The sequence below is a fragment of the Oncorhynchus kisutch genome, unplaced genomic scaffold (assembly GCF_002021735.2).
Source record: "Oncorhynchus kisutch isolate 150728-3 unplaced genomic scaffold, Okis_V2 Okis01b-Okis20b_hom, whole genome shotgun sequence".
Lineage (NCBI taxonomy): Eukaryota > Metazoa > Chordata > Actinopteri > Salmoniformes > Salmonidae > Oncorhynchus > Oncorhynchus kisutch.
The window spans coordinates 10,228,442-10,251,915 of record NW_022261978.1 but is presented as its reverse complement, the minus strand read 5'-3'; the positions used below and the strand labels follow the sequence as shown (position 1 = coordinate 10,251,915).

Here is a 23,474-nt window from a genome sequence, read left to right as displayed (position 1 = left end):
TAGTAGCAGTAGCAGTAGTAGCACTAGTAGTAGCAGCAGTAATGGTAGTAGCAGTAGCAGTAGTAGCACTAGTAGTAGCAGCAGTAATGGTAGTAGCAGAAGTATTCATAATCAACTTGAAACTTGATCCATTGAAGTGTTTTGAATTGTTAGGAGTCCACAAGGGAGGATGTTTAATGCTTCCATGCAACGGTCTCTTTCAGCCTGCTTATAAGTATCCTGTTACATTGCTGCTTGCAGCTATATTTATTATGCCGGAAATTGGAAATGATCTGAAAATCTTATCTCAAATGTTCTGACCTTCAGGTTATTGAGGGATCTAGTCTGGATTAAACGTCAAAGGCAGTAGGATTATAAATATCTGGTCACTTTCCCCAATTTTCCAAGATGCCCAGAATCCTTAGCGAATAAGCAGGAAATCCGGAATCCTCCAAACCAGGATTTCTGAAAAGCCTGGGAATTCTGGGAAATCAAACCTAATAGGAAGACAGTTTTGTCATGTGGAGGGTTCATTCAGGTCTCTGTTTAACTACATGCTCTGTATTTTATTGAGGGATCTAGTCTGGATTTAACCTCATGGGAAGAGTTTTATAATGTGGAGGTTTCATTCAGGTCTATATTTAACTAAATACCTTGTCTTTGGCAGGAGAGAGACCAGACTCTCACTCTGACAGCGGGAAGAGTCCTTCAGGGGAACCAGACCCAGAGACGCCCAAACCAGCAAGACAGCATCACTGCTCCCACTGTGGAAAGAGTTTTACCTGGTTAGGGTACCTAAAACAGCATGAGAGGACACACACAGGAGAAAAGCCTTTCCAATGTTCCCAGTGTGGAAAGAGTTTTACTGTGTTAGTCAACCTGAAAAGGCATGAAAAACTACACTCTGGAGAAAAGCCATTCCAATGTTCCCAGTGTGGAAAAAGTTTTACCCGGTTAGGACACTTAAAAGAGCATGAAAGGACACACACAGGAGAAAAGCCTTACCACTGCTCCCAATGCGAAAAGAGATTTTCACGATCAGGGGATCTAAAAAGTCATGAGAGGACACACACAGGAGAAAAGCCTTACCAATGTTCTCAGTGTGAGAAGAGTTTCACCCAGGTAGGGAACCTGAAAATACATAACAGAATACACTCTGGAGAGAAGCCGTACCATTGCTCCCAATGTGGAAAGAGTTTTACCTGGTTAGGGAGTCTGAATTCGCACGAGTGGACACACAGAGGAGAGATGCCTTACCACTGCTCCCAATGTGAAAAGCGTTTTAGCCAGTTGGAGCACCTGAAATCACACGAAAGAACACATTCAGGAGAGAAGCCTTTCCACTGCTCTCATTGTGGAAAAACATTTTCCCAGTCAGAGGACCTGAAATCCCATGAGAGAATAGAGAGGCTGTGTTCTGACTTATGTTTTTGACTGGAAATGTGTGTGTTTTGAAATCATATTGTTTATCTGAAACCTGACTGACATATTGTTTTTATATGAAACCAAAATAAGCCTACTCTTGTTTTTCTTCATCCCGAGACATGTTCAATGAAAAATATCTCTAAGTCTGGGTAGGCTGGGTGGGAGGTAACCCAATGGATATGTCTGGGTAGCCTTTTGACCTTTTATTAAAACAGGTTTGGCTTCATTGGTGGATAGATGATTGTAGATGCAAGGATGGTTTTCCTAGGTTATCGAAAGGAAACTGTGTCTGGAAACTGTGTCAAACAAGGCATATCTACATGGGCATTACATGAAATGCACTTCAACAAAGTCAACCAAATCTATATATATATATATATATATATATATATATATATATATATATATATATACACAATATGAATCAACACTTGGTAAGGTTTCTAGCAGTAAACGGGCTTTGAATATTATGTAGAACTCTTAATCAGAGGTGATAATAACAAAACTAAAGAGTTACACTTATTTGTATTGCTTTTAATCTTTTTAATGAATTTATCTTATTAACACTTTGTTCTAGCTAGCTATTTGTGTAGGTAGCTATCAAGTAAACGCAATGACCAAGAGTATGTGGACACCTGTTGTCAAACATCTCATTCCAAAATCATGGGCATTAATATGGAGTTGGTCCCCCCCTTTTGCTGCCGTAACAGCCTCCACTCTTCTGGGAAGGCTTTCCACTAGATGTTGGAACATTGCTGCTATATCAGCCTCCTCCACTCTTCTGGGAAGGCTTTCCACTAGATGTTGGAACATAGCTGCTATAACAGCCTCCTCCACTCTTCTGGGAAGGCTTTCCACTAGATGATGGAACATTGCTGCTATAACAGCCTCCTCCACTCTTCTGGGAAGGCTTTCCACTAGATGCTGGAACATAGCTGCTATAACAGCCTCCTCCACTCTTCTGGGAAGGCTTTCCACTAGATGTTTGAACATTGCTGCTGGGACTTGCTTCCATTCAGCCACGAGAACATTAGTGAGGTCGGACACTGATGTTGGTCGATTGGGCCTGGCTCGCAGTCGGCGTTTTCAATTTATCCCAATGGTGTTTCGATGGGGTTGAGGTCAGGGCTCTGTGCAGGCCAGTCAAGTTTTCCCACACCGATCTCAACCAACCATTTCTGTATGGGCCTCGCTTTGTGCATGGGAGCATTGTCATGCTGAAACAGGAAAGGGCCTTCCAAATACCTTGCCACAAAGATGGAAGCACAGAATCATCTAGAAAGTCATTGTATGCAGTGGCGTTAAGATTTCCTTTCACTGGAACTAAGGAGCCCGAACCATGAAAAACAGCCCCAGACCATTATTGCTCTACCACTAAACTTTGACTATATGTATTGGGACAGGTAACGTTCTCCTGGCATCCACCAAACCCAGACTCATCCGTCGGACTGCCAGATGGTGAAGCGTGAATCATCCCTCCAGAGAATGTGTTTCCACTGATCCAGAGTCTAATGGCGGTGAGCTTTACACCACTCCAGCCGACCATTGGCATTGCACATGGTGATTTTAGGCTTGTGTGCGACTACTCATCCATGGAAACCCATTTCATGAAGCTCCCGACGAACATTTCTTGACGTTGCTTCCCGGAGGCCGTTTGGAACTCGGTAGTGAGTGTTGCAAGCGAGGACAGAGGATTTTTACGCGCTACGTGCTTCAGTACTCCCCTACTACTTCGTGGCTGAGCCATTGTTGCTACAAGAAGTTTCCACTTCACAATAACAGCACTTACGGTTGACCGGGTCAGAAATTTGACAAACTGACTTGTTAGAAAGGTGGCATCCTATGACGGTGCCACATTGAATGTCACTGAGCTCTTCAGTAAGGCCAATGTTTGTCTATGGAGATTGCAAGGCTGTGTGCTTGATTTTTATACACCTGTCAACAATGGGTGTGGCTGAAATAAACAAATCCACTCATTTGAAGGTGTGTCCACATATTTTTTTTAAAGTATAGTGTACCTTGGCCACCACACTCATGTGATACTCACAGTCAATAACACATCTAGGGTTCCATGCTGGTCCATACTCACAGTCAATAACACATCTAGGGTTCCATGCTGGTCCATACTCACAGTCAATAACACATCTCTAGGGTTCCATGCTGGTCCATAGTCACAGTCAATAACACATCTAGGGTTCCATGCTGGTCCATACTCACAGTCAATAACACATCTCTAGGGTTCCATGCTGGTCCATAGTCACAGTCAATAACACATCTAGGGTTTCATGCTGGTCCATAGTCACAGTCAATAACACATCTAGGGTTCCATGCTGGTCCATACTCACAGTCAATAACACATCTAGGGTTCCATGCTGGTCCATAGTCACAGTCAATAACACATCTCTAGGGTTCCATGCTGGTCCATAGTCACAGTCAATAACACATCTAGGGTTTCATGCTGGTCCATAGTCACAGTCAATAACACATCTAGGGTTCCATGCTGGTCCATACTCACAGTCAATAACACATCTAGGGTTCCATGCTGGTCCATACTCACAGTCAATAACACATCTCTAGGGTTCCATGCTGGTCCATACTCACAGTCAATAACACATCTCTAGGGTTCCATGCTGGTCCATACTCACAGTCAATAACACATCTCTAGGGTTCCATGCTGGTCCATACTCACAGTCAATAACACATCTCTAGGGTTCCATGCTGGTCCATAGTCACAGTCAATAACACATCTAGGGTTTCATGCTGGTCCATAGTCACAGTCAATAACACATCTCTAGGGTTCCATGCTGGTCCATAGTCACAGTCAATAACACATCTCTATGGTTCCATGCTGGTCCATAGTCACAGTCAATAACACATCTCTAGGGTTCCATGCTGGTCCATAGTCACAGTCAATAACACATCTCTAGGGTTCCATGCTGGTCCATAGTCACAGTCATTAACACATCTCTAGGGTTCCATGCTGGTCCATAGTCACAGTCAATAACACATCTCTAGGGTTCCATGCTGGTCCATAGTCACAGTCAATAACACATCTAGGGTTTCATGCTGGTCCATAGTCACAGTCAATAACACATCTCTAGGGTTCCATGCTGGTCCATAGTCACAGTCAATAACACATCTCTATGGTTCCATGCTGGTCCATAGTCACAGTCAATAACACATCTCTAGGGTTCCATGCTGGTCCATAGTCACAGTCAATAACACATCTCTAGGGTTCCATGCTGGTCCATAGTCACAGTCAATAACACATCTCTAGGGTTCCATGCTGGTCCATAGTCACAGTCAATAACACATCTCTATGGTTCCATGCTGGTCCATAGTCACAGTCAATAACACATCTCTATGGTTCCATGCTGGTCCATAGTCACAGTCAATAACACATCTCTAGGGTTCCATGCTGGTCCATAGTCACAGTCAATAACACATCTCTATGGTTCCATGCTGGTCCATAGTCACAGTCAATAACACATCTCTATGGTTCCATGCTGGTCCATAGTCAGTCAATAACACATCTCTAGGGTTCCATGCTGGTCCATAGTCACAGTCAATAACACATCTCTAGGGTTCCATGCTGGTCCATAGTCACAGTCAATAACACATCTCTAGGGTTCCATGCTGGTCCATAGTCACAGTCAATAACACATCTCTAGGGTTCCATGCTGGTCCATAGTCACAGTCAATAACACATCTCTATGGTTCCATGCTGGTCCATAGTCACAGTCAATAACACATCTCTATGGTTCCATGCTGGTCCATAGTCACAGTCAATAACACATCTCTAGGGTTCCATACTGGTCCATAGTCACAGTCACTAACACATCTCTAGGGTTCCATACTGGTCCATACTCACAGTCAATAACACATCTCTAGGGTTCCATACTGGTCCATAGTCACAGTCACTAACACATCTCTAGGGTTCCATACTGGTCCATACTCACAGTCAATAACACATCTCTAGGGTTCCATACTGGTCCATACTCACAGTCAATAACACATCTCTAGGGTTCCATACTGGTCCATACTCACAGTCAATAACACATCTCTAGGGTTCCATAGTCACAGTCAATAACACATCTCTAGGGTTCCATGCTGGTTGGGTTGAGAGAGGACGAATGACTTTAGGCCGGGGGCATTTAAAGGGCTAGCCCCACCCCTTTCATGTTGAAGAGGTATCATAGCAGTGTATTAAAAACAAATAATAGTCTGTCATCAAGGCAAAAGGGATGAGTTGGACGGCAGAGTGAAGGAAAAGCAGCCAACAGGTGCTCAGCATATGTGGGAACTCCTTCAAGACAGTTGAAAAAGCCTTCCAGGTGAAGCTGGTTGAGAAAATACCAATAGTGTTCAAAGCTGTCATCAAGGCAAAGTGGTGGCTACTTTGAAGAATCTCAAATATAAAATACATTTCGATTGGTTTAACACTTTTTTTTGGTTACTACATGATTCCATATGTGTTATTTTATTGTTTTGATGTCTTCACTTTTATACAATGTAGAAAAGGGTCAAAAGAAAGAAACACCCTGGAATGAGCAGGTGTGTCAAAACTATTTGACTGGTTGTGTACATCTACATGATGTATTGTTACACCATGTAGGAGCAGTATAGACCTAGTCTGTTCATTAAATACATCTACATGATGTATTGTTACACCATGTAGGAGCAGTATAGACCTAGTCTGTTCATTATATACATCTACATGATGTATTGGTACACCATGTAGGAGCAGTATAGACCTAGTCTGTTCATTATATACATCTACATGATGTATTGTTACACCATGTAGGAGCAGTATAGACCTAGTCTGTTCATTATATACATGATGTATTGTTACACCATGTAGGAGCAGTATAGACCTAGTCTGTTCATTATATACATCTACATGATGTATTGTTACACCATGTAGGAGCAGTATGGACATATTTGTTAATTATAATATATGTTTAGGTGAATTAACATGAAATTATCTTAAATGCAGATGTGCAGTAGTCTATTTAAATTCTCACCCAATAAAAATCTGCACTAATGAATCAAAACAAGCTTCTCTTTGTACGTTTCCATATAATATTGACTTCTATAATAAACTTTTTGTCTGAAAATAAAATATTTTCCGTAACTGCGTTACCCACTCTAGTCAGCAGTTGGCGATGTTCGTTTTTCTCGCGATACTACTAGCGTGACGTATAATCTAGTTGACGGGGACGGGACACTTCAACAACAGTTATCCACCACTCCGAAATATTCAAGGTCTTTATAATATTTCGGTGTATATTAGCCATTGTGTTATAAACACACGTCTACCAGTTACCCTATTTAATTTCATATTTACGTTGTTCGCTAGCTGGTTGGTTAAATTTGCCTATCACTAGTCTAATCGCTAATGCTAACTAGCTAGCTAACTTCCTCGACCATGAGCGCACTAAGATACTGCCCCCATACTAAAGAGGAGGTCGGATGGACGGAAAACGGAGAAGAGAAGAAGGAAGAGGATGATGTCGCTGTTAAAATAGAAGTAGAGCATGGGGCTGTTACTGTGAAAGAAGAAGAGATGGACGTTAGAGTGAATGAAGACAAAGGAAAGTTCAGAGTGAAAGAGGAGGGGGATGTTACCAAAGATATTTATATCTGTGATGTAAAGGAAGAGGAGGAAGAGGAGGAGGATGCAGTTTTTGGAGTGGGGGGAGAGATAACTGTCACATTGAAAGAAGAAGAAGGGGAGACAGGAGATCTGATTAACACCAGTAAGTAAACAAAGTAAAGTTGGTTTCATTTCCAACATTAGAATATATTCACATTATATTAAATGCCTACTTTTACAACCTTTGATTTGCATTGATGTGTTGATTTGATAGAATCACATCAAGACGTTAAAACATGCATTTAAATCTCTGATCTGCAATAACTTTTTTCATGGGTTGTCATAGAAACCTCAGAACCAGTGCTAAATATTCTAAGCTGGTCTGGTCTACTTTCACAACCTTTGATTTGGGGAAAAAAAGTGAATCATTGATTTGATAGAAAGACATCAAATCATTAAAGGCATTTAAATCTATTTTATTAAAAAAGTTATTGTGGATAAGAGATGTAGCCCTTTCCATCACTCACAGCCCATATGTCATCCAGTTTATGGGTTGAAAATGGCAGATTTTGTCACGCTATACATGATGTCAGAGTTCAGCGGCTGTACAGTAACACGCTATACATGATGTCAGAGCTCAGTGGCTGTACAGTAACACACTATACATGATGTCAGAGCTCAGTTGCTGTACAGTAACACTATACATGACGTCAGAGCTCAGTGGCTGTACAGTAACACGCTATACATGATGTCAGAGCTCAGTGGCTGTACAGTAACACGCTACACATGACGTCAGAGCTCAGTTGCTGTACAGTAACACACTATACAAGATGTCAGAGCTCAGTGGCTGTACAGTAACACACTATACAAGATGTCAGAGCTCAGTGGCTGTACAGTAACACACTATACAAGATGTCAGAGCTCAGTGGCTGTACAGTAACACACTATACAAGATGTCAGAGCTCACTTTCTCTGCTGTGTGGGTTTCGACTGACAGCCATTATAAACTGCCCCCTCCCTCCTGCTAATGGGGCTACTTCTGCACATTAGTGGTTGTCTGAGTGGAATGCTGTAAATCAAGAGGAGTTGATGTGGTCTGAGTGGAATGCTGTAAATCAAGAGGAGTTGATGTCTGAGTGGAATGCTGTAAATCAAGAGGAGTGGATGTCTGAGTGGAATGCTGTAAATCAAGAGGAGTGGATGTCTGAGTGGAATGCTGTAAATCAAGAGGAGTCAATGCTGTCTGAAAGATGAGATGTTGAGGATTATAAGAAATACCGCGTTGATGTCATAGAACCAAACGACACAGCAGTGAGTCCAAATTGTTCACTTCACATCATTTACAATATCAAGGTTTATGAGACGTTTGATCCACAGTTACAACGATGGCATAATAATCCAATCAAATTGTATTGGTGACATACACATGGTTAGCAGATGTTAATGGTCACATACACATGGTTAGCAGATGTTATTGGTCACATACACATGGTTAGCAGATGTTAATGGTCACATACACATGGTTAGCAGTAAACATTCTTAAAGTGGCATTATTAAAGTGACTAATGTTCCATTTATTAAAGTGACCAATGATATCAAGTCTGTAGGTAGGCAGCCGCTTCTCTGTGCTCGTGATTGCTGTTTAACAGTCTGATGGCCTTGAGATAGAAGCTGTTTTTCAGACTCTCGGTCCCAGCTTTGATGCACCTGTCCTGATCTCACCTTCTGGATGATAGCGGGGTGAACAGGCAGTGGCTCGGGTGGTTGTTGTCCTTGATTATCTTTTTTTGCCTTCCTGTGACATCGGTTGTTGTAGGTATCCTGAAGGGCAGGTAGTTTGCCCCCAGTGATGCGTTGTGCAGACCGCACCACCCTCTGGAGAGCCCTGTGGTTGTGGACGGGTGCAGTTGAACCAGGAACACATCGACAACAGCCACCCTCAAAGCAGCGTTACCCATCACTCCACAAAAGCCGCAGGCCCTTGCAGAGCAAGGGGAACCACTACTCCAAGTCTCAAAGCGAGTGACGTTTAAAACGCTATTAGCGTACACCCCGCTAACTAGCTAGCCATTTCACATCGGTTACACCAGCCATTAGGCTGATAGGCTTGAAGTCATAAACAGCTCAATGTTTGAAGCATTGCGAAGAGCTGCTGGCAAAATGCACAAAAGTGCTGTTTGATTGAAATCTTACGAGCCTGCTGCTGCCTACCATCTCTCAGGCAGACTGCTCTATCAAATCATAGACTTAGTTATAACATGATAACACACAGAAATACGAGCCTTAGATCATTAATATGGTCGAAACGTTTATTCTTTCAGTTAAATATGGAACCGTTCCGTATTATCTGACGGGTGGCTTCCATCAGTCTAAATATTCCTGTTACATTGTAAATCCTTCAATGTTATGTCATAGTTACGTAAAATTCTGGCAAATTAGTTCGCCACGAGCCAGGCTGCCCAAACTGTTGCATATACCCTGACTCTCGCAAGAGAAGTGACACAATTTCACCTGGTTAATATTGCCTGCTAACCTGGATTGCTTTTAGCTAAATATGCAGGTTTAAAAATATATACTTCTGTGTATTGATTTTAAGAAAGGCATTGATGTTTATGTTTAGGGACAGTCGTGCAACGATTGTGCTTTTTTTCACAAATGCGCTTTTGTTAAATCATCCCCCATTTGGCGACGTTGGCTGTCTTTGTTAGGAAGAAATAGTCTTCACACAGTTCGCAACGAGCCAGGTGGCCCAAACTGCTGAATATACCCTGACTCTGTTGCAAGATAAGTGAAACAATTTCTCTAGTTAAAAGGAATTCATGTTAGCAGGCAATATTAACTAAATATGCAGGTTTAAAAATATATACTTGTGTATTGATTTTAAGAAAGTCATTGATGTTTATGGTTAGGTACACGTTGGAGCAACGACAGTACTTTTTCGCGAATGCGCACCGCATCGATTATATGCAACGCAGGACACTAGATAAACTAGTAATATCATCAACCATGTGTAGTTAACTAGTGATTATGATTGATTGTTTTTTATAAGATAAGTTTAATGCTAGCTAGTAACTTACCTTGGCTTCTTACTGCATTCGCGTAACAGGCAGGCTCCTCGTGGAGTGCAATGTGAGGCAGGTGGTTAGAGCATTGGACTAGTTAACCGTAAGGTTGCAAGATTTTGAATCCAACTAAACAAATCCAACTAAACAAATCCAACTAAATGATTCACTCGATTCCAGATGATGTTCAGGAGGTGTCTGATTAAGTTCTGATGCTGCAGGGTGTACAGGCCCTGTGTGTTGTAGTATATCTCAGCATAGCTCTCTGGCTGAGCTCCGGGGATTCTCTCAGCTGACTGTTCTGGATCTCTGTTGTAGTTCTGTTGGATGGGACCTGTGTGTTATATATCTCAGCATAGCTCTCTGGCTGAGATCCTGGGATTCTCTCAGCTGACTGTTCTGGATCTCTGTTGTAGTTCTGTTGGATGGGACCTGTGTGTTATATATCTCAGCATAGCTCTCTGGCTGAGCTCCGGGGATTCTCTCAGCTGACTGTTCTGGATCTCTGTTGTAGTTCTGTTGGATGGGACCTGTGTGTTATATATCTCAGCATAGCTCTCTGGCTGAGCTCCGGGGATTCTCTCAGCTGACTGTTCTGGATCTCTGGATGTCGTTCTGTTGGATGGGACCTGTGTGTTATATATCTCAGCATAGCTCTCTGGCTGAGCTCCGGGGATTCTCTCAGCTGACTGTTCTGGATCTCTGTTGTAGTTCTGTTGGATGGGACCTGTGTGTTATATATCTCAGCATAGCTCTCTGGCTGAGCTCCGGGGATTCTCTCAGCTGACTGTTCTGGATCTCTGGATGTCGTTCTGTTGGATGGGACCTGTGTGTTATATATCTCAGCATAGCTCTCTGGCTGAGCACCTGGGATTCTCTCAGCTGACTGTTCTGGATCTCTGGATGTCGTTCTGTTGGATGGGACCTGTGTGTTATATATCTCAGCATAGCTCTCTGGCTGAGCTCCGGGGATTCTCTCAGCTGACTGTTCTGGATCTCTGTTGTAGTTCTGTTGGATGGGACCTGTGTGTTATATATCTCAGCATAGCTCTCTGGCTGAGCTCCGGGGATTCTCTCAGCTGACTGTTCTGGATCTCTGGATGTAGTTCTGTTGGATGGGACCTGTGTGTTATATATCTCAGCATAGCTCTCTGGCTGAGCTCCGGGGATTCTCTCAGCTGACTGTTCTGGATCTCTGGATGTCGTTCTGTTGGATGGGACCTGTGTGTTATATATCTCAGCATAGCTCTCTGGCTGAGCACCTGGGATTCTCTCAGCTGACTGTTCTGGATCTCTGGATGTCGTTCTGTTGGATGGGACCTGTGTGTTGTAGTATATCTCAGCATAGCTCTCTGGCTGAGCTCCGGGGATTCTCTCAGCTGACTGTTCTGGATCTCTGGATGTCGTTCTGTTGGATGGGACCTGTGTGTTGTAGTATATCTCAGCATAGCTCTCTGGCTGAGCTCCGGGGATTCTCTCAGCTGACTGTTCTGGATCTCTGGATGTCGTTCTGTTGGATGGGACCTGTGTGTTATATATCTCAGCATAGCTCTCTGGCTGAGCTCCGGGGATTCTCTCAGCTGACTGTTCTGGATCTCTGTTGTAGTTCTGTTGGATGGGACCTGTGTGTTATATATCTCAGCATAGCTCTCTGGCTGAGATCCTGGGATTCTCTCAGCTGACTGTTCTGGATCTCTGTTGTAGTTCTGTTGGATGGGACCTGTGTGTTATATATCTCAGCATAGCTCTCTGGCTGAGCACCTGGGATTCTCTCAGCTGACTGTTCTGGATCTCTGGATGTCGTTCTGTTGGATGGGACCTGTGTGTTATATATCTCAGCATAGCTCTCTGGCTGAGATCCTGGGATTCTCTCAGCTGACTGTTCTGGATCTCTGGAGTATTTCTATATGAAGTATTTCTATATGGGGTATTTCTATATGGGGTATTCTATATGGAGTATTTCTATATGAAGTATTCTATATGGAGTATTTCTATATGGAGTGTTTCTATATGGAGTATTTCTATATGGAGTGTTTCTATATGGGGTATGGAGTGTTTCTATATGGAGTGTTTCTATATGGAGTATTTCTATATGGAGTATTTCTATATGGGGTATTTCTATATGGAGTATTTCTATATGGAGTATTTCTATATGGGGTATTTCTATATGGAGTATTTCTATATGGAGTATTTCTATATGGAGTATGGAGTATTTCTATATGGAGTATTTCTATATGGAGTATTTCTATATGGATCATTTATATATAGAGTATGGAGTATTTCTATATGTTGTATTTCTATATGGAATATGGAGTATTTCTATATGGGGTATTTCTATATGGAGTATTTCTATATGGAGTATTTCTATATGGAGTATTTCTATATGGAGTATTTCTATATGGAGTATTTCTATATGGAGTATTTCTATATGGAGTATTTCTATATGGGGTATGGAGTATTTCTATATGGAGTATTTCTATATGGAGTATTTCTATATGGAGTATTTCTATATGGAGTATTTCTATATGGAGTATTTCTATATGGAGTATTTCTATATGGGGTATTTCTATATGGGGTATTCTATATGGAGTATTTCTATATGGAGTATTTCTATATGGAATATGGAGTATTTCTATATGTTGTATTTCTATATGGAGTATGGAGTATTTCTATATGGGGTATTTCTATATGGAGTATTTCTATATTCCAAAATACATCTTTAATTCTCATTAATTTATAGATTAGATTAATATAAAGACTAAATATTAAGATAAAATAAGATTATAAATAGTACGTATTATTATAAATATCTCTTTCTAAAGTACCCTCCATTGTAATTACGTTTACATGTGAGAATTGTCAATCTGAGAAAACAATTATTTCACTTCCGCTGGTGTGGAATCGCTTATGCATTAAAGTGATGAAGTGTGATGGTTCCATACAACTGCCTCCTCATAAGTGTTCTTATGCATTAAAGTGATGAGGTGTGATGGTTCCATACAACTGCCTCCTCATAAGTGTTCTTATGCATTAAAGTGATGAGGTGTGATGGTTCCATACAACTGCCTCCTCATAAGTGTTCTTATGCATTAAAGTGATGAGGTGTGATGGTTCCATACAACTGCCTCCTCATACGTGTTCTTATGTATTAAAGTGATGAAGTGTGATGGTTCCATACAACTGCCTCCTCATACGTGTTCTTATGCATTAAAGTGATGAGGTGTGATGGTTCCATACAACTGCCTCCTCATAAGTGTTCTTATGCATTAAAGTGATGAAGTGTGATGGTTCCATACAACTGCCTCCTCATACGTGTTCTTATGCATTAAAGTGATGAGGTGTGATGGTTCCATACAACTGCCTCCTCATACGTGTTCTTATGTATTAAAGTGATGAGGTGTGATGGTTCCATACAACTGCCTCCTTATACGTGTTTTTGAAAATTATGGCCATTTTCTGAAACCTGACCTCAGGTTATTGGGGGGGGGGGAATCTAGTCTGGATTAAACCTCATAGGAAGACAGTTTTATCATGTGGAGGTTTCATTCAGGTCTCTCTATTTAACTAAAATAATCTGTTGTCTTTGACAGGAGAAAGACCACACTCTCACAACAGGAAGAGTCCATCAGGTGAACCAGACCCAGAGATGCCAAATCCAGCCAGACGACACCACTGCTCCCAGTGTGGAAAGCATTTTACCAAGTTACAGAACCTAAAACAGCATGAGAGGACACACAAAGGAGAAAAGCCCTTCCAATGCTCCCAGTGTGGAAAGGGTTTTAACCGGTTAGGGAGCCTGAAAGAACATACAATAATACACTCAGGAAAGAAGCCTCACCACTGCTCCCAGTGTGGAAAGAGTTTTAACCGGTTAGGGAACCTGAAAAAGCATGAGAGAATACATTCTGGAGTGAAGCCTTACCAGTGTTCCTATTGTGGAAAGAATTTTACTCAGTTAGAGAACCTGAAGGAACATGAAAGGACACATACAGGGGAGAAACCCCACCATTGCTCTCAGTGTGGAAAGGCTTTTACCACGTCACGAAACCTTAAAGAGCATAAGACAAAACACACAGGAGAAAAGCCTTTCCACTGCTCCCTGTGTGGAAAGAATTTTACCCATTTAGGGAACCTGAAGAAACATGAGAGAATACATTCTGGAGATAAACCGTACCCCTGTTCCCACTGTGGAAGGAGTTTTAGGTGGTTAGGAACCTTAAAGCAACATGAGAGAATACACACGGGAGAGAAGCCTTTCCAATGTTCCCAGTGTGGAAAGGGTTTTACCCAGTTAGGTAACCTAAAAGCTCATGAGAGGACACACTCAGGAGAAAAGCCTTTCCAATGTTCCCAGTGTGGAAAGAGTTTTACTGTGTTTGTGAGCCTAAAAGAGCATAAGAGAATACACACATGAGAGAAGCCCTACCACTGCTCCCACTGTGGCAAGAGTTTTAGGGGGTTAGGGAACCAGAAAAAACACGAGAGGACACACACAGGAGAAAAGCCTTACTAATTTTCTCAATGTGGAAAGAGTTATAACCAGTTAAGCACCTGAAAGCACCTGAAATAAAACATTTAGGTGTGAAGCCTTTCCACTGCTCCCATTTTAGTTCCAGGGCTATGATTTCCGCATATTTACAATTTCTGACATTTGGCCCATAGACTGGTCTGTAACTTGAAGAGGGTGGAGCTTTTGGTTCCGGTTTCGATCCCAGTTCTATCTCGTCTCTTAACACGTATGGATCCAGAACTTCATCAAGTGTTACCAACCCAGTAACTAACTCATGGATTTTGTTGCACTCGCTTTGTCTAAGGGGTGCTAAAGCCTAGCCACCGTGCTTCTACACCTGCATTGCTTGCTGTTTGGGGTTTTAGGCTGGGTTTCTGTACAGCACTTTGAGATATCAGCTGATGTATGAAGGGCTATATAAGAATGTATGCATTTATGTGAGAAATCAGTTCATGGACCTAGGTGTTGAATTCCCAGGGAGACGGCAACCTTACCTCGGTCCAGGACCTTGACCTCTTGACCTCTTCGTCGGCCAGTCCAAGACGACTATTATTTGTTTAGATGGTGACGAAACATATAAATATACCAAAATCATCATCAGCAAAGTCTTCATCAGCCTCACAATCATCATCCCCATGACAACCAAGGACAATGATAGCAGTTCCAGATCAGACTAGCCTACGTCCTCCTCTTCCCTGTGTTCAAAGGGCCGTACGGTTAAAGAAGTGTTTGTACCAGCTGGTCATGACAGTGGGAAGTCCATCCTGTCTGACCCTTTTTACACCAGGGGTTCTTAAACCTTGTTCAGCCTGGGACCCAAATTTTAAAAAAAATGCTGTGTTTTCCTGGGACCTAAGCTTATTAAAATATGCAACTATGTGTAAAATATTGGTTGATTTCATTGCCCTTTATGCCTAAAACAAATGTAATATAAACAAAAACATATAACAATGATATGAAATACCCATAAAAAGACTAATCATGTTTATTCTTTAAAAACAAATCTTACATATCTGGACCTATTGCTGTTCAAATACAATAAATAATTTTCATTCTGAACTGGGAGTAAACTGATTGATCACAGATGTAGAATAGAACACACACACACACACACAGGCTCAGTTTTTGATAGTGCAACCCTAAGTAACAGTACAGATGAAAAATGATCAGGCCTACCGTAAAACTTACTGTGGAAAGTATTGTTGAAAAAAAAAAAAGTATTCAGTAGGAACTGTTTCTGTTAAAATACAATCACTATTCGTATTATTCTGAACTGGAATAAACTGATCAAACCACACAGGTTGAAGTTTTCAACAAGGATGTCTATTCTGGACTCCGGTTTTGACAGGGCAACACGGAGGTCATGCTCAGCATTGAGTCACAGGAGAGGCCTTGGGGGGGGGGGGGGGGGGGGGGGCAGAAATGTGTACGTTCATGTGCCTTAATAACAGACTTGTATGCCATCTGTAAATACCAATACAATGGTTAAACTACGAGCCTAGTTGGTTTAGCCAACGGAAAAAGACAGGAACCTTCCCTCCTCTAGCCACGATTGGCTGAGATAAATGATGGGCTGGACATTCCCGAGAGATGAGTTTGGATTGGTCTGCCATGTAGCTTCTGTCTATAACATGAGCTGCTCACTATCTTTTTGAATGTTTCTTATTTCCTCTCATGTTATTCCACTGAGGCCGATACGTAAAGCTTAATAAAGAGCAGAGTTTATTATTACTTTCTCCATTGAAACAAAAGATCAGCTCAGATGTGCAAGTGCCTTTTGAAGTTGTGATAGTGGCAAAATATGTCATTAGGATGTAACGCTCATTGACACAGGCTGGTAGCAAAGCTAGCCAAAGATCAAGTGCTTTTTAAGTTGATAGTGGTTGTTAGGTTGAATGCTAACGCTCATTGACACAGGCTGGTAGCAAAGCTAGCCAAAGAGCAAGTGATTTTTAAGTTGTGATAGTGGTTGTTAGCTTGAATGCTAACGCTCATTGACATAGGCTGGTAGCAAAGCTAGCCAAAGAGCAAGTGCTTTTTAAGTTGATAGTGGTTGTTAGCTTGAATGCTAACGCTCATTGACATAGGCTGGTAGCAAAGCTAGCCAAAGAGCAAGTGCTTTTTAAGTTGTGATAGTGGTTGTTAGCTTGAATGCTAACGCTCATTGACATAGGCTGGTAGCAAAGCTAGCCAAAGAGCAAGTGCTTTTTAAGTTGTGATAGTGGTTGTTAGCTTGAATGCTAACGCTCATTGACATAGGCTGGTAGCAAAGCTAGCCAAAGAGCAAGTGCTTTTTAAGTTGTGATAGTGGTTGTTAGCTTGAATGCTAACGCTCATTGACATTGGTTAGCTTTTGCTACCAGCCTAAGAGCAAGTGTTGTTGTTTTTTAAGTATAAAGGAATTGATTTGCGACGATGAAACAAATATTATACTAAGCAGGACTTTCAAATGAACCTTACAATTGTAATTCAAAAGTAGTGTGAAATGGACTCATAAGCAACCTGGAAATGGAGGCCATTTTTGCTGGCAGCCTATGAGAACTCCCCTGAGATTTCCCCCCTGGGGAATTAGTGAATAGCAACGCAGAGGGCGGCAGGGTAGCCTAGTGGTTAGAGCTTTGGACTAGTAACCGGAAGGTTGCAAGTTCAAACCCCTGAGCTGACATGGTACAAATCTGTCGTTCTGCCCCTGAACAGGCAGTTAACCCACTGTTCCTAGGCCGTCATTGAAAATAAGAATTTGTTCTTAACTGACTTGCCTAGTGAAATAAAGGTTAAAAAAAAAAGAAAAAAAGATCTTAATGCTGCAATTTTTGTAATCACAAGAAAGGGCCTATGTTGGAGGGGCCTATATTGGTGACCAAGAGTCGTGTTGGAGAATAATCAGAATTAGTTGGTAACATAGGTAAGATGTTTTATATTCATCATATGTTTGTAAGTTACTTCTCATCAGAATGTTATTTTTGTATAATACTGTGGCGAGGTTGCAGTATCTGTTTTCTGTCAAGACAAAGTTGCTTGGGCCGGAGAGAGGGAAGAGGTCAAGCGTGGATCTCTTGGCTCCACAATGTCTGTGTCCCAGTCAAGGTGTCTCTGTGATCTAGAGCTCATATAATTAAAGATGGACTTTGTGATAACTAACTCTGACTTTGTGTTGTGGTTTGCTCTCATGATTTGGTAAATAGAGGAAATTTCCACGACAGTCGTCTGGCACACTGCTTAGGGTTTCAGCAACTTTAATAACTTATTTATAGTGTACACTATACTACTAATATAAAAAACAAGACAGAATATGGGCTGTTGTTGCTCACTTGACTGTTTCCAATAAGTTTATAAAAGCATTTAAACATTCATTACAGTTGTAAGTTGTTGTTCAACATCATGGGCATCACCTTTTAGCTAAAATAAACTGTAGATTTCTGCTGTTGTGGCCTTTAACCATCTGTCTGACTTCGTTGTTCACACAGGAGAGAGACATGACTATTGTGGATCCTCTGGGGAGCCTCAACAACATCATGAAGCTGACGATGCAGAGAAGAGTCTATCCACATCAGAACGGCTCAAACACCAGCAGAGACCCAGAGGGAAGAAACCTCACCACTGCTCTAACTGTGGGAAGAGTTACTCAAGATTAGATTCACTAAAAGTACACCAGAGAATTCACACTGGAGAGAAAACGAATAGCTGTTATCAATGTGGGAAGAGTTTTACTACATCTAGCCAGCTGACTATACACCAGAGAAAACACACGGGAGAGAAACCTTACCACTGCTCGGACTGTGGAAAGAGTTTTGCTGTCTCAGGATATTTACAATCACATCAGAGAACACACACAGGAGAGAAGCCTTATAGCTGTCATCAATGTGGGAAGAGTTTTGCTCACTCAAACACACTGATATCACACTTGAGAATACACACTGGAGAGAAATCTCATAGCTGCTCTCATTGTGGGAAGAGGTGCACATCTTTAGCAACCCTTAAAATACATCAGAGAATCCATACAGGAGAGAAACCTTATAGCTGCGCTGACTGTGGGAAGTGTTTTGGTTTGTCAGGACATTTAAAATTACACCAGAGAACACACACAGGAGATAAACCTTATAGGTGTGATCAATGTGGGAAGAATTTTAGTTACTCAGGTGGCCTGATAGTACATCAGAGAATCCATACAGGAGAGAAACCTTATAGCTGTGATCAATGTGGGAAGAGATTTGTTACATCTAATAGTCGTAATATACACCAAAGAACACACACTGGAGAGAAACCTTACCACTGCTCTGACTGCGGAAAGAGTTTTGTTTCGACAGGACATTTAAAAGTACACCAGACAACACACACAGGAGAGAAGCCTTATAGCTGTCATCATTGTAGCATGAGTTTCGTTACATCGGGCAGCCTGAAAAGACACCAGAGAACACACACAGGAGAGAAGCCTTATAGCTGTGATCAATGTGGGAAGAGTTTTGTTACATCTAGCTGTTGTACTATACACCAGAGAACACACACAGGAGAGAAACCTTATCACTGCTCTGACTGCGGAAAGCATTTTGTTTCATCGGGATGTTTAAAATCACACCAGAGAACACACACAGGAGAGAAGTGTCATAGCTGTGACCAATGTGACAAGAGATACTCTGATAAAAGATCTCTGATTAAACATCAGAAAATTCATACATGAAGTAGTTTTTTTAAATGAAATATCACAATGTTTAACATTGTAGTGTGAGTATTTTAATGAATGATGTCACAATGTAGAATGTTTAACATTGTAGTAGGAGTATTTTAATTAATGATGTCACAATGTAGAACCCTAAACGTTTGCCCCCTTTTCTATTGATTTCAGCGTGATATGGATATTAGCCTCATCAGGGGAAAACTCCAGGCTCTGAATTGAAAGAGTCCTATTTAATGTCATTAACAAAGAGTGATTGTCAAGTAAAGCGTGACACTTACATTGGCAACCCACTTAAATCAAAATGCACCACTTCAAACTGTAGCGAGCTGTTTTCTACTAATTGTCCAGTGATGTACACTTCATTCCCAGATTCCATGTGTTTTTTAAACTGTTCTAAACGTACGTGCAACCTCATCTCCCCCCTCTCGCCCCCATTGATTTCATAGCGATATGAATGATGACAAATAAGTGTTGCGTTTCTCTTCATTTTGGGGACCCCTACATTTAAATGCATCACTCCAAAGTGTAGCTGACTGTCTCCTACAGGTTGTTGTCTAACCAGTGAGGTAAAAGATATCTCCCATCTCCCATGTGTTTTTTAGTTGTGTTAGTTTCAACCGCATATGCAACCTGATTTCCCCCCTAATCATTATCAGTGATTTATTGCTAGTTGTTAAAACAGTGTTTTTGGTGCAGTTTAGAAGGTGCTCGTTGACATTTTTTTAAATTAATATGATTACTGTTGTGTTTGTGTCGATCGTACATTTCATGTTTAGGTTGTCAATATATCACAAACTGTTTCTGCATATTGGTTAGGACACGTTAAAACTGTTTTGACATTGGGCTCTCCCACCTAGCAAAATGACATTGAAAAGACATGAAGACTATGCCCGAGGTCCAAACTACGTTCGGTTTTGGTTGAAAGTTGAAAATATGTATTTTTCAGGTCCTTGTTTCAACGACTTGAAAACAACTTAATTCAACGTACTTGCAGCCTATACACATGGATGCAGTATATAAAAAATGGGTCGAACAATTTTTATGAACAATCATACATCACTTGATAGAATCATTTGTATGTTTAAGATAATGACTAAAGTATTCCACCCTGAAACCATATAATTGTATGAAAAGTATTCCACCCTGAAACCATATAATTGTATGAAATGTGTTAGAGTCATAATCCAATAATGTGTGTGACTAGACTTTTTAAGACTAGGCCATTGTGTTACTATTTCGCAATATGATCAGGGTATAGTTGAGACATTTCAAGGACAACTGAACTGTCGACTTGTGATAACGGTGAAACTAATAACTGGAAAGAGGCCTCCCCACCCTAGGGAGGAGAAAAAACTATTAGAAATGGCTAAGCTTGCAGAAGATGATGAAACATGTTGCAGAAGTGTGATAAACAATGTATGTGAACTTTGGAAAAATACAGCCCACCTAAAGAGAGGTGGAGTTTCTACTGATGTGAGTTAATGTGTGGGTGCTATAAAAATATTGTATTCTCATTTTGAAGACAGAGCGCTCTCTGAATAAAGGACTGAGCTATTACAGAATCTGAGACTTTGTCTACTTCTTTATTAACTGAAGCCTTTACAACCTTCGGGAAATAGACAAAGCTTTGAGTCGTAGTTGAATTCAACCATTGACATCATCTAGTGACATCACTCCAATATTTCTTTACAACATTCTAGTTCTCGATGTCTTTATTCCACTACTGAAGAAGTATGACTCAAATCACCTACTCATATTTTATTAATATAATATATAATATAAATATTATTCATATTTCAAACTTTCAGTCTGAAAATATATAAATGTTTAATAATTCCATTCCTCACCATTAATTAAGTGAATTATTACCAATACATGTTAACATTCAGTTTTGATAATTTATCATATTTACACTTCATGTAACATTTAGTAATCTTAATTATTTATGCAGCCAACTGACCATTTTTGGGGGTTCAAATTATATTGTTTACAATGAATGGAATAAAACAAGCTTTTCCTTAGAATGCTCATTAGTCTTTCCGTTTTTTTTGTTATTCTTTAGTTTTTTTATCCTTTGATTTCAATACAGTTTTATTTTTCCATGCTAGAATCTGTAACAAACAGAGTGGACTACGTTGTAGACTTTACCATTTGCCAAAGTTTGTTTACAAGGAGAGCAAGTTGAGTATTGAGTTGTTGCACACACTCATTTCACACAGTAGGCGTTACCTAACAAAAATATGCAAATAAATTCTAGAACGCACCAATAGGAACTCTCTTGCTCCTGCTTGGCTCTGCCCACTTCCTCGCTTGTTCTGCCCACTATGATTAATTTGCTTCCATTGGAAACGATAGAACAGAGCCTATCATTGGATTAGTTATAAAAAATATTTGGCCACACAGTCTGTGAAGAGCATGGGGTGTGGCGGACATTAGCCAGCTTGAATAAAGAATATACAAAGGGTATTTGGGCTGGGGGCGGGGATATGGGCGGGGCTGGGCTGGGGGCGGGATAGAGCTATCATATCACATTACAGAAGGATTAAGGGGCATACACACAGTTATCATTCTAACAGCTTTTTTTAATGAAATCTGTCCAAAATAAAATAGTTTTACTTATTTATATCGTAAGTAAAGAATCCAAGCAGTACATCTCTCCATAAGAGTGTAACATCTTCATAAAAGTGTTCAATTATAAATCTACTGATGTCTTACCACAGATTCCTTACATGAACACAATGCCAAAAAAAGATACAACACTGTTTCTGGGTGATCGTTACAAAAGGTACAATTGGAGTTGATGTTTTCCTTAAACTTCTTCATATAGTGGTTGTTAGGATAATATTTATGAATAATTTTAAAAAGAAACTTCCTTAATTTTGTTAATAAGTAGGTATGTGTGTAGCAACATCCAAACTTTTTCCCAACAGATGTGATCAATGAAACCTATTCTAATAAGGCATGACAAGGTATAGACACAACATCCTGTTGAAAGAAGGCTCGTAATAGCTCTATTGTTGTTGAATGGACTGACATGACAAGGTATAGACACAACATCCTGTTGAATGAAGGCTCGTATAGCTCTACTGTTGTTGAATGGACTGACATGACAAGGTATAGACACAACATCCTGTTGAAAGAAATCTCGTATAGCTCTATTGTTGTTGAATGGACTGACATGACAAGGTATAGACACAACATCCTGTTGAAAGAAGGCTCGTATAGCTCTACTGTTGTTGAATGGACTGACATGACAAGGTATAGACACAACATCCTGTTGAAAGAAGGCTCGTAATAGCTCTATTGTTGTTGAATGGACTGACATGACAAGGTATAGACACAACATCCTGTTGAATGAAGGCTCGTATAGCTCTACTGTTGTTGAATGGACTGACATGACAAGGTATAGACACAACATCCTGTTGAAAGAAATCTCGTATAGCTCTATTGTTGTTGAATGGACTGACATGACAAGGTATAGACACAACATCCTGTTGAAAGAAGGCTCGTATAGCTCTATTGTTGTTGAATGGACTGACATGACAAGGTATAGACACAACATCCTGTTGAAAGAAGGCTCGTATAGCTCTACTGTTGTTGAATGGACTGACATGACAAGGTATAGACACAACATCCTGTTGAAAGAAGGCTCGTATAGCTCTACTGTTGTTGAATGGACTGACATGACAAGGTATAGACACAACATCCTGTTGAAAGAAATCTCGTATAGCTCTATTGTTGTTGAATGGACTGACATGACAAGGTATAGACACAACATCCTGTTGAAAGAAGGCTCGTATAGCTCTATTGTTGTTGAATGGACTGACATGACAAGGTATAGACACAACATCCTGTTGAATGAAGGCTCGTATAGCTCTACTGTTGTTGAATGGACTGACATGACAAGGTATAGACACAACATCCTGTTGAAAGAAATCTCGTATAGCTCTATTGTTGTTGAATGGACTGACATGACAAGGTATAGACACAACATCCTGTTGAAAGAAGGCTCGTAATAGCTCTATTGTTGTTGAATGGACTGACATGACAAGGTATAGACACAACATCCTGTTGAAAGAAGGCTCGTATAGCTCTATTGTTGTTGAATGGACTGACATGACAAGGTATAGACACAACATCCTGTTGAAAGAAGGCTCGTATAGCTCTACTGTTGTTGAATGGACTGACATGACAAGGTATAGACACAACATCCTGTTGAATGAAGGC

General features: G+C 40.8%; 3 protein-coding genes across 4 annotated transcripts in view; all 3 read left to right on the top strand.

Moving 5' to 3' along the window:
- LOC109887566 (zinc finger protein 239-like) overlaps positions 1–3,386 on the top strand; it is a 39,887-nt gene extending 36,501 nt beyond the window's left edge. The window contains exons 2-3 of one of the 2 annotated variants that reach the window (XM_031811117.1): positions 647–1,101; positions 2,808–3,386. In XM_031811117.1, coding sequence (XP_031666977.1) covers positions 647–1,101; positions 2,808–2,873 — 521 coding nt within the window. In that variant the 3' untranslated portion in view covers positions 2,874–3,386. Of the gene's footprint in view, positions 1–646 lie in introns of both variants that reach the window. The other variant, XM_031811115.1, reaches the window with a different exon arrangement.
- A 3,229-nt stretch (positions 3,387–6,615) lies between these two features.
- On the top strand, positions 6,616–15,628 carry LOC109886050 (zinc finger protein 239-like). Its single transcript, XM_020477806.2, has 2 exons — positions 6,616–7,163; positions 13,653–15,628. Exons 1-2 carry the CDS (start codon positions 6,833–6,835, stop codon positions 14,474–14,476), a joined length of 1,155 nt encoding a protein of 384 aa, XP_020333395.2. The 5' UTR covers positions 6,616–6,832; the 3' UTR covers positions 14,477–15,628.
- A 263-nt stretch (positions 15,629–15,891) lies between these two features.
- Positions 15,892–20,842, top strand: LOC116358835 (zinc finger protein 501-like). The gene is made up of 2 exons (XM_031811077.1): positions 15,892–15,921; positions 17,988–20,842. Exons 1-2 carry the CDS (start codon positions 15,892–15,894, stop codon positions 19,248–19,250), a joined length of 1,293 nt encoding a protein of 430 aa, XP_031666937.1. The 3' UTR covers positions 19,251–20,842.
- Positions 20,843–23,474: the final 2,632 nt, after the last annotated feature.